The 12,240-nt window shown below is 38.4% G+C and overlaps 1 protein-coding gene across 1 annotated transcript; it reads right to left on the bottom strand.

Annotated features, from left to right (window-relative positions):
* Positions 1-297: 297 nt before the first annotated feature.
* Positions 298-3,517, bottom strand: LOC112221399 (homeobox protein Hox-C12a). Its single transcript, XM_024383546.2, has 2 exons — positions 2,830-3,517; positions 298-1,871 (listed from the first exon to the last, which is right to left on the bottom strand). The coding sequence occupies exons 1-2, from the start codon at positions 3,443-3,445 to the stop codon at positions 1,633-1,635; spliced, it is 855 nt and encodes a 284-aa protein (XP_024239314.1). The 5' UTR covers positions 3,446-3,517; the 3' UTR covers positions 298-1,632.
* Positions 3,518-12,240: the final 8,723 nt, after the last annotated feature.

Below are 12,240 nucleotides of genomic sequence, written 5' to 3'. Positions count from 1 at the left end.
CCCTGCAGTCAAATGACCTAGTAGCCTCATGGGTGGAATGTTATTATTATTTTTAATAAGTTCATAATTAATTAGCATTATTCATTAAAAAAACGCCCAAAATCCGGTGTTTTTACGTTCATATTTCAGTCTTCTGTGATTTATATAAAGTGTAATATTAGGAAACCCAAAATGTAATACTCTATCTGACATGGTACACGTGTCGTCTTTTTTGTAAGCCCATAGGGCTCTCGAGTGGCGCAGCATATCAGCACTGCATATCAGTGCTTGAGGCGTTACTACAGACACCCTGGTTCGAATCCAGGCTGTATCACAGTTAATAATTTGTTCTTAGGATTTGTTCTTAACTGACTTGCCTAGTTACATAAAGGTTACATTCTAAGAACAAAACATAACCATGTGTGTGGTGTATACTTTTGTTTCAAAGTAGATTTGTTTAAGACTACCACGAAACACTGTGTGTGATCCTGATTTAGCCCACTGCAGTAAAAGGTTAACCCTTACCTCAATGATAACTCTTACCTAAACCCTAACTCTAACCTTAAACCCTACCTTAACCGTTATAAATTTCAACTTCAATGGGGTGACGTCAGAGTTGGGACGTCCCACGGATCCGTTGAGACTTTTCCAGTCCCCTATGCTATGGGGGACAGCCAAATAACCATTTTGGATCATTTTATTCTAAGAGCGAACACCAATGTTATGAGAGGCGGTTGGTTCAGAGGGGGAGATGACGAGAGAGGCGATTAAAAAAGTGAAACTATCTAGAAAAAGTTGTCAGCACTTGAACGAATTCATGGCAAATAATAGTTCAATGCGCTGCATTCATAAAGAGGCTGGCATGGATTTAGAGTTTTAGCTATCTCTAAGATCCTCTGATGTGCGTTTTGGAGTCTTACTCCGTGCCCGTGAGAGTGAACGTGCACAAACACGTGGCGGAGACGAAAAGTAGATAAGGGTATTGTGTTTCGTATCACTTAGAAGTGAACTTTGGAGATATCAAACAACTGGAAATGTCCTCCATCTTAACCAATCTACACCGTCAGTGACAATGAATGCGCCTAAAAATGATTCAGTTAGGTCTACAATGGAGAATTGCCTTGATTACGGGTTAATCTCTCACTCTGGCCTCATTTGCTTATTAGGCGACATTGCTTTTCATTTTGTTCATTTGGTTTTCAAATTCATATTCATTGGCCATATGACTAATAAGGAGTATTACACGGTTATAATTAATTTATCAAAATAAATTATTCATTTTTAAGGGCTTGGGAATTTACCAGAGTCTAGGACACCAAGCACTAATTCCATCCTTTAGGCCTATCCGGCGGGGGACGCAAGAATATCATCTCACAAGTTTATAAACGTCTGTATAAGTGGTTTACCACAACACTATACAGGAAGTACTATCAGGCACAACTCTGCAGAGATTCTAAGTTATGGCAGCAGATTCACTTGGTCGTTTTGTTTGGGGCCTACACCTCAAATACCTTCCTGATCTTTTTGTACCTCCTGTGTGATAGAGATGGAGTGAGAGTAGGCTAGGTGCTTGCATGCATTTATAGCACTTGCAGACAGGAGAAATACTGCCTATCAATCGATTCTCCGTATACTGCTGCATCTCTGCTAATTCTAAAAGAAGGACAAAGCTTGCTCCCTCATCATCAGTCTCTTCTTCTTCATACGCCGGTTCTGGAACCAGATTTTAACCTGTTGGTCGCTGAGGTTAAGGCGGTCAGAGAGCTCCCTCCGCCGCTGTCTAGTGATGAATTCATTCAGCATGAACTCGCCCTCCAATTCGGCCAGTTGGAGCTTGGAGTATGGCTTGCGTTTCTTTCGGGTCCGGCTGTGCATCGGATACCACGGGGCACCTGGAGGAGGCATACAACAGATGGATAAGTCACAACAGTTAGGTCTACAAATTAAGCTCACGGTCACCTCCAAGGGGAGGCTATACTCTCCTTAAAATGTGACTTCCTGTGCTGTGCACATACACACAACCTGTTGTGTTACACTTGACTTGTTTTGGTTTGCAGTCTATGTCTGAATCTCATTCAATGACACGGGGCATGTTTGTTCAGAAGCAGCAGCTGGAATTCTCTGTGTCCTTCTTGTCGTGTTTATACATAAAGTCAAAGGGACCACTAATTTACAGTAGTTTGTGTCACATGAAGTTTTACTGACGCAGTTAAAGCTACATTAACGTGATAATTAGGCCTAAATCTTTCCTTGCAAATTTTTTCCTACTTATTTACCAGTTTCCAGGCATATTAAACGACTCCTTATTGTACACAGCGACAGATATTAATTCAGTTTACGAGTCATTAAAACGAAACCCCTCTCTATTCGATGCAGTCATCCACAGCGCATTACCTCTTTAAATCACTGCACTCATGTGTGTAAGTAATAGACATGTTCTAACAAGGTATATGATCCAAATAGACCGAACTGATACATTCACATCGATTAGGTTATTCAGATTTTTTGTCTCTGACTCTTGAGACAGGACAGTAAAGACCTAAGACCGTGGACTAAAATGGTCTGCAGTCTATATATAGCCTTCTGGTTGGTTCTATCAGTAACAGTACACAAACACTTGAAGAATGATGGAACATTGTATGGCAACCCCTAACCCCTAGCAGCGTTTGTCCAACATGCAAGTCAAGTCGCCTGCAGGCAAAAATCAAAACAATGTGATGAGCATCATGATTCCGAATACCTAGTCTACAACAAATCCCTGGCTATGCTGAGTCATTTGATATTAAACAAGCATCTTTGGGATTTCTAATATCATATAACAGTGTCTGGATGAATGAAAATGGGACCCACCTCCGACTGCAGTTATGTTGCCCGAGTGGACCGTGTGGTTTCCTGGTGACACCAGGGTCTGAGGGTCGCTGGAGGACGGTTTGCTGCCCTCGTTTAGAAGCGAGGAGTTGGAATCGGATTCCAGAGATAGGCAGGACTGCGGGTCTTGAGTGAGTTGCTCGGTCCCATAATCATACTTGGAAAAGGCACCACTGTTGTTGCTGCCCATGCCAGTGTGCATACCGTGATCAGATGTTATGGATGATGATGTGTCCCTCGCCCTATCCTCTCGTTTTAGGCTGCTCCCCCCACCACCTGAACAGCTCTCTCTGTTGCTTGCGCTGCCGTTGCTATAATAACATTTACCCTCCTCCGGTCGAGTAATTTCACACGACCGGTTGAAAGAAGGGTTAATAGATACGGGGCTGCTAAAGTAGGATTGAGAGTATCCATTGCACGGCTCCGATGGGTTCCACGGGAGGGAGCAAACATTGTCCCTTCTCGGGTAGGGGAGAGACGGTAGCCCCGCCAGTTGTCCCCCCGAGGCTCTGAAATTCGGAAAGTAAAAAGTGTCTCCAGTGTGGATGTTTACCAAAGGTCCCACAAACCCGGGATTAAGAAGATTATGCTCGCCCATTTCCGCGGGCCCGACCAACAGCTTCTAGTTTATTGCAATCTGACATTTAACGTAGTTAAACCTGGGGGTGCAAATGATTGGTCAACCCCAAGTCACGTGGTCTGAGGGCTAATTTATTCTACACCAGGGTACCACCCACTTGGTCCATCTCAGACAAAACAAAACATTAACTTCTGTATTATGGGGGTTTATATGCTTTTTTTTAAAGTGCTATAAATATTTTATTAAATATGTAGAATCTATTTTTTATTCTCTGGAAGCCAGTAGAGTCCAAACCTACTTCTCTATACTGTACAAACATGTGAAACTGTCCCTAGTCTCGTTTAATATCTTTATTAGCTGGCAAAACTTTTCAAATATTATTTCTTATTAAAAAACTATTTTCCAAGAAGGAGAGGGTGCATAGGACATCTTGTTTTCAAGCAAATTACGGTTGAATTCAATGTCATATAAAGCTGTGATGTCCCTCTTTTACAAGCTTGTTTTAAGAAAAGACTGATGTTCATTGCTGCGCTCTACTCATATTTACAGTATCGGGGTCAGCGGGTTGAAACCATTGGCTCTGTTAAAATCAGACGATATTCAATAAGGTTACTTTAAGAGCATATATTTCACATAATATTCTCACATGAACAACTTTAACAGATACCCCCTATAAACGTTCGCAGGCAGACTCGATGGGGATTGTTATGCCTCTCACTGTTCTTTTATATTAACTTTACAAGGTAGCAGAGGGCACTTAAGTGATTCAATCAGCGGAGAGTATGAACCATATTCCATTAATTAGTTGATTTGTGATTTTGAAGATGCTATGTAGGTATCTACTATGCATCACAACACAGCCTGGTCTCATAGACTGGACGTAACATAGTAGATGTAAATCCGGGACACTCAAATTAGTATGATATTTTACGTTTGATATGGTTACATAAGACAGAACGTTACTTAACAAAAACAAAAGTAGGGTGGTTGGTCAGAGTGGAGGGTGGGTGTATAATGCAAATGTCTAACCTAACTCCTAACCCTAACCTTAACCTTATCCCCTAACCCTAGCCACCTAGATTTTGTTAGCCACACAAATTGGACATATCATACGTTTTGAAAATTCTTAACATGTTGAACAAATTGCAATTCATAACATATCATACAAAATGGATGATGGACATCCACAAATGAATACATACCATACAAAACAGAAGATATCATACAAATTGTATCCCGGATGTACATTTACTATGTTATGACTACCCCCAAATCCAGGTTGCACAACATAGCCTTTAACCTTGTGGCCTCATGGATGGAAAGTTATTACTATTTTTCATAATTTCATAATCAGCTTTTTTTTACGCTGAAAATCCGATGTTTCTAATGTTAAACAGTTTTCTTATATTTCAGTCTTCATATTTCAGGATGCTAACACAAAATTGAATTAATTTCAACTCTACATCTGACATTACAGGTGTATTTTTTGTAATTCCATAACCATGTATGTGAGGTGTATACTTTTGTTTTAAAGTAGATATGTTTAAAACGATCAAAAAACACTCCGTGACCCTGATTTTGCCCACTGCAGTAAAAGGTTAATATAATTAACAGCCTAGAGAGCCATTTGGGGGGGGGATACTTTCTTATGTAATACTGCAGAAAAAATGAATGCTCCATCTCAGCAAACAATCGAATCACTTTTTTTTAAACGCCTCCTATGAATATGGCATGCAGCCAACAGTGCATAAATTCAGGTGTGGTGTAAAGACTGTCAAATTGTTCAACATATACCGTCTTTATAATCTGCCTATGGTTGATATGATACCGTATTCGTTATTTCTTCTCCTCCCTCTGGGCTATTGATCATTTCATCAATTCCATTGGAGGGATCTGGAAATACTACTTAGACAACTTAAATCCATCTAATCTTAGTTATACGGACACTCATTTAAATTCTTCCAAAGTTACATCACGCTTCACCTATCTATTTTCCACCGGGGCAAGACCAACCAATGCATTTATAGATCTGCAAGTTCGTAAGCATATATTAGTATCCCTTTTAAATTGAATATATCATGACTTTAGTGCGCATATGTGTATACTTATAGGTTTAGACTATTTGCTTATAGGTTCCCAGATGTCTATACCACTGGTGACAAAGTATCATATTATGACTGACTTCCTAAGCATAAATACTTAATAAATACGTAAATCTATTAATAAATGCATATTCCTCTAAGTATTTTAGTGCAACTCAAGTGCGTGCGCAAAATGTCCATTTATTGATCTTAAAACATGTTAACCACTCACATTATTTCATGATTTTCAATTTAATAGCATGCACGGTTTCACATTATAATGACATTACATCATATATAACTGTGTATTAAGGGTATGGTAAAGAAAATATAACTCGTTGCCATCCTATTTGTAAGCCCATATAATACTAATAGTAATACTAATGGTCTGCTATAGCGTGAATATATCATTCTTTGTCTAAATCAAGTTGAACATTAAATTATGTTTATATTAGCCTATGCGTTATAACATAGCCTAACTATATAACAACATCGGCAGGGCTAAATAATACCCCCAAAAAAGGCCTATTGACAACATCATTGCAGTTATATAACATTTAATAGATTTAAATGTTACGTGTGTGGCATTTTGTACTTGCATGTTGAGTCTTCCTGCATAGACAAGCGCTACAAACCTGCCAAGGGAGTGTTATCTGAGAATACTAGTCGAATTAGCATGACATACTACAATGCCGCAGCACAATTTGCCACTCAGCCGTTACTTGATGTAACTCAGACGTTATTTGATCCAGCGTCAGCAGTGACAGATTTCATAGAGAATCTGAGGCCAGTGAGCCTCGGTTCCTAAATAGAACGAGAAATAAACATGTCGAATTGGAGACGCTCCCTGGAATTATTCGAGGTTTAATCTCATCTCGCGCACTTTCGGAATTGCATCTCCAATCATCGCGGACCACTGTAACAGTTAGTAAGCTTCACAACGCAGTACAACATCGCGTGCACATAAAGGTTATATGTTATGAGAAACACACGTATGTCTGAGCATTATTGAACATCACTTGGTGTCGGTTAAGTTCACAACTTCATTACTAATAAAATAGGAATTAATCTCTTCTAAGAAAAGTTTCCCAATACAAAAACCTAAATTACAAGACGAGAACAAGTAAGCAACAAGGTCATGATAAGTCCACGACCAATTGCAAAGTATAGCTTTAAATATCTATATATCATTTAAAAACAGTCTGCATTATATAATGGTTCCACTTTACCTCAGAGAGAGAATAGAGGCCGCAGCGTCATTATAGTGCGGCAGACAGCAAACCAGACCCTCCAATACCACAACGCCTTCGATCCACACCAGCTCTCCAACAAGCTGATATCATATTCACACTTGCCTACCAAACGATTTCTGGATTCAAATGTGAGCAATTATCAACTGTCGTTCTGAGAAAATAAGTATTTTTGATATGTTATTTTACAAAAGAAATACGGAGGTTAGGAAATAGTGCTTGTCAGTTCAAGGTCACTGTCTAGTGCACTGTCTGGAGTCTCCGGGTTTGGAATTGCTATCTTGGAATCTCTCGGCCTGTCCAGACAGGGCAATAGGGTAAACAAAGGTCTTTTTTTTCTTAGCTTTTCTGCAGACAGGTTGCCACGGTTATGGCCTGGCAGTGAATCTTTTTTTTTTTTTTTGTAAATTCCCTCCAAGAAGACCTTCCTTTGCACAACGCGGGAAGAACTGCAAGATTTTTGAGTGTATTTAATTCGGTCTAAAATTGCGAACTCACATGCATGATCCAATTGTCAAAAATCCTTGGGCTACTGTTGAAAATAGGCTTCTGTTATAAAATGTTGTTCTATTAAACTTTATTCATAATTACGATTTCATATCAATACATATGTCTAAATGTATGTAGGCTACAGGTATAATAAAGCGGCTTGTGTTACAATAGTCGGAATTTAAACACCAGCCTAATGGTTAACGCACACGCTTTGAACTTGACCGTCAACGACAGTCAAGCGGGTGTACATTATTTTTTTTCTAAAGATCATGGCGACATATCATATTTGTGATGCCTTTGAATTAAAATGGAAGAAATGATAAAGTTATTGAACAATTCGGCCAATGTGATCCTATACGTAATTACGGGTATTGTTCAAGACACAGATAGGCTTGTATGTGTGTATGTGCGTGTGTGTGGTTCCGCCAAGCAATGATCAAATTACTTCAAAAACAGCTGAGAGAATTGATCAATAAATTGAGTGGTAAATCGATCACAATCTATATATTTTAAATCATTTGACATACTGAGGCATTTTACGCATAGCCATATTGTACAAATATATTATTCCCAATCCGTTGGAACAGCAATTAGTAACAAAATAGGTTAAAAAAAAATCTGCCTTCGAAATAATTTATAGCGTAGCTATACAAATAAAAATAACCCAATAACGCAATATCACAACTAACACAACATAAACCATTCATCGGAATCATTTAGAAAATATTCTCTTATAGCTGTGAGTGGAATATGTGAGTAGGAAAAGTCGCTAAAACTCTCAAAAACCCTATGGGGCATCTTCGTTATGTTGGGATTTAAGAAATGTACCAAAAATCTATTTGGACTCATAAGCAGAAAAATGAATTTCTGCTGAGCAAATTCACATCTCATTGAGTAACTACTACTAATAGGCTACACAAATAGGCCTACCATCTCCACAACGAACCAACAATATGCGTATATATATATATATATATATATATATATATATATATATATATATATATATGTATGATATATTTATATATGATAGCAACAACACAATTAAAACATCACCAACAACAATAATAACATACAACAATTATAAAATAGATATAACAACAAAAATACACCAACAATGATAAAAATACAAGCATTTTGGTGGCTGCATGAATGTAATATTATTATATATTGATGGTAATTGGATTAAGTGTTAATAGCCTAATAATAATCATATTGCAAGATGCAATATGCAGCATAGTTAGATGTATGTGACTGACTGGATGAATGCAGAAATAAATCTAGGTCCCGTTTCTACTTCCGGATATTTTCAACTTGTCACCACCAGAGGTTATCAGCCCCCTTCTCAATGATCTGCCTTTGCCCTCCAGAACGCTGCTCAGCAACATGGTGGTTGGGGCCAGAGCCTTCTATTTGGTTGGGCCTGGGCCTGAAAACAACGACAGAGCTAACCACTCTAGCTTTATTTAATATTTAATCAGACTAGGCCTAAACATTAGTCAATTATTTAATTTAAATCGTAAATATGAAAGTAGAATTTTTGGGCTAATTGTTATGTTCTAAAGGAAGTGTGTGCTATTTTCAATGGACAAATAATTACATTTCATTAGGAGAAAGGTTGTCTTGTGTTTTCGATTTGATTGGATGAAATTAGATATATAAATGAGATAGAATGCCACAAATGATTCACAATATCCGGTGAATAAAAATATAAATCAAAGAATTTAAGCCTGAGAGTGAATGATTCAAGAACGTCGACAAACTCCTGCATGATTTCATTAGCTATATTTTCAGTAAATTGTCTAACCCGACACGCAATATCTAAGCTTGTAACATCATAAATATGATTCCATTTTCATAATTATCAACGTTCTGTTCAGATATTGCAGCTTGAGCGTGAAGTAACATAATTAAATGGGCTAATATAATATCTTGGTTTCAATCATGTGAACATCTGAATGATTGTTCTGGATTTGTCATGATTCCAATTGTCCATTTACTTATAGTGTAGTTAGTGCAGCTACACGATGAGGGAGAGTATAGAAAGGCCTCACGTTGATAACATCCTTAAATAAAGCCCTGTGATTTGCTCGTCCAAACGTGACGACATCTCACGTAATCAAATAATGGGTGCAGAGTGAAAACATGAGGTTGCAACTATCTTTTGTAAATGTTTTATTAGAGGTGACCAATTGCTAAATGATCCCACAATCAACTCTATTCGTGTATTATCATAATTTATCTTACCAAATACATTTCCAGAGTGAGCCAATTCATTTTCATGTTCAAAGCCCTTCTTGTCAAATACAGCTGGATTTTCCGAACATAACAATGCAAACCCGTCATTACCAAAAACGAAAATAGATTCTGTTTTTATAAGCCTACTAAGCGTTACATTTCCAAAGTTGTTCAAAATTGACATTGTTATTACACATGAACTCAAAACCATATATTTGTTAAGGGCCCATAGCAGCTGAACCAAACAAAGTTGAACTTTCTAGCACAAAAAAAAGAACATCAGTTGGCTAAAATATGCTGTCATTTGACCAAATATGCATAAATATATTAAGGAAAATGGCCATTACCTTTAATCATTATACTGTGGGGCGACGTCTCACTTTCGGCATATAATTTCCTCTCAGACAGAAGCTGCGTGTGAGGTGAACCGTGCCTCGAGCTCAGGACACAACATGGCTGCTCGAACTGCTCGCTGCAGTCAGATAGGTGGTGTCGGTGTTCGGAGACGTCAACGTTCTACCTGTTCTTCGTGGTCAAAAAAAAAAAAAACGCACACACCTCATGTTGAGTGAACGAAACCATTGGTGGTTGGTTTTGAGTAGCGGGGGCTGATAGTGCGAGATAGGGGAGAGACGAACCCACTTTGAGAGAAAGGCATGCTCTGTAAAACAGAAAAGAAGACACAGAAACCCACATGTTAACGATAGGGCTCACTCAGAGTTGGTCAGCAGTCAGGGATGGATCAGTAGGATATCCGTGCTTTTCCCCTTTATTTTACGTATTTATGGCACGTCATTAAGTCTAGCTGTCTAGACAGGGAAAATAACACCTTGTTTGTCTGCAAACAAACTGCGGGCCTTCCTCGAGACTCGCCCCCAGCCCCCTGTTCAGTATTCACGTGCTGATCTCATGTCAAGGTCAAAGTGACTGGCTGCATAGTCACGGTCAAGGGTAAAGACGTCAGAATACCGCCAGGTCCAGGCCAGGTATATTACAATACCAGAGGAGCCACATTCCAAAAAGTAAAAAAAAAAGAGGGAATCTATATGTTTTGTGTTTGTTTCATAAAGTTTCGAAGCATTATTAGGTTGATCAATGATGCTTATGGCCACGGTAGTCCCGTGCGCACGCGTTATGTTTCAAATAACAGAGAAATAGGACGAGTGTTTTGAATTAGATTCTCTCTCTCGCTCTCTCTGTCTGTCTCTCTGTCGCTCGCTCATTCTATGCGTGTGTGCGTATGTGTGTGTCCTTCAACAAATCAATTCAAATGTTATTGGTCGCATACACATATTTAGCAGATGTTATTGCGGTGGTAGCGAAATGCTTGTGTTCCTAGCTCCAACAGTTCAGTAAATCTAACAATATGCACAAATCTAAAAGTAAAAGAATGAAATTAAGAAATATAGAACTATTAGGAAGATGGGATGTATAGACATTATGGACAGTATGTGGATAGAATATGTAGTATATCTGAAGAATACGTGGATATTATACTACATGCACAGCAATAGTTGAATAGGATGGCCTTGACTAGAATACAGTATATACATTTGAAATATGTAAAACAGTATGTAAACATTATTAAATTGACCAGTGTCCATTATTAAAGTGACCAGAGTTCCATGTCTATGTACATAGGGCAGCAGCCACTAAGGTGCAGAGATGAGTAACCGGGTGGTAGCCGGCTAGTGACAGTGACTAAGTTCATGGCAGGGATGAACACAGTAATGTATTTAATGTCTATAGTGATGGCTATGTATCAGTCTGATGGCCTTGGAATAGGCCTGATAACAATAAACAATATCTAAGAATATTTATACTGGTCCTATCAAATAATAACAATGATGTCGACGAGTATAATACAACTGCTCCAATACATTTACAGAATGTAAGGACTTTATTTGACGTTACACAAACAAGGATAGACGAAAGACTTCGGGACGAATTATATAGCTTGACGTGTGAGCCAACTTCCCGCACAGATCTCTAATTAACTTCAATACAAGTGCATCTTTAAATACTTTCTCCACATTCCCTGAGACATGATAGGATAGATACAACAAAACATACAGTATATCACATATGGTATTACCTACGGATACGAAATGTATTTTGGAGGCCTATAGTCCAGCCAGGTCACCAGTAATACAAGTCAGTTTTCGACCTCCATCCATGTCTGACAACGTCGGGAGATGACGTAGAAACCGGTCACTAGGGGAAACAGTGAGCTGTTACCTTCAGGTAGGTTACGGGTGTGCCTCTGGGTGTACCTTGCATGTTCAAATCCAACTAAAGAAAGTCGTTTTTGAGATAAAAAAAAAAAATCCTTTCTCTCAATCCTTAACCCTTACCTTAACCTTTCGGAGTTAATGCCTAACGTTAACCTTTCGGAGTTAATGTCTAAACATAACCTTTAAACACTGGACAAATGCTGATGGAGAAACATGGATGAACATCTAATTCTGTGAGAGCTTGTTGCAGCCAGCATTTTAGCTATTATCTAAATGTAGGCCTGTTAGCATGAAAATAAAGGCACAATTATAGCCTATACACAGTGTTGGGGAAGCTATTATGAAAATGTAGTTTATCAAGCTACCAATTATTTCACACTGGAAGAAGATAAACTACACTGAAGCTAAACTAAATTTACTTTGGAAAAGTAGTTCACTACATCCAAACTACCTGGGCTAAAATAATTACCATATCTAAAATCTGAAATGTCATAGATTACAAATTGCAAGACAGGTCG

Source organism: Oncorhynchus tshawytscha, linkage group LG22 (genome assembly GCF_018296145.1).
Source record: "Oncorhynchus tshawytscha isolate Ot180627B linkage group LG22, Otsh_v2.0, whole genome shotgun sequence".
In the NCBI taxonomy this organism is placed as follows: Eukaryota; Metazoa; Chordata; class Actinopteri; order Salmoniformes; family Salmonidae; genus Oncorhynchus; species Oncorhynchus tshawytscha.
The sequence above is the reverse complement of the archived record's forward strand: the minus strand, read 5'-3'. Positions and strand labels throughout refer to the sequence as shown.

Coding starts and splice junctions, on each gene's coding strand:
- LOC112221399 (XM_024383546.2), bottom strand. CDS start 3,445: ATGGGCGAGCATAATCTTCTTAATCCCGGGTTTGTGGGACCTTTGGTA. Junction 1,872..2,829: donor CAACATAACTGCAGTCGGAG/GTGGGTCCCATT, acceptor TGCCTCCTCCAG/GTGCCCCGTGGTATCCGATG.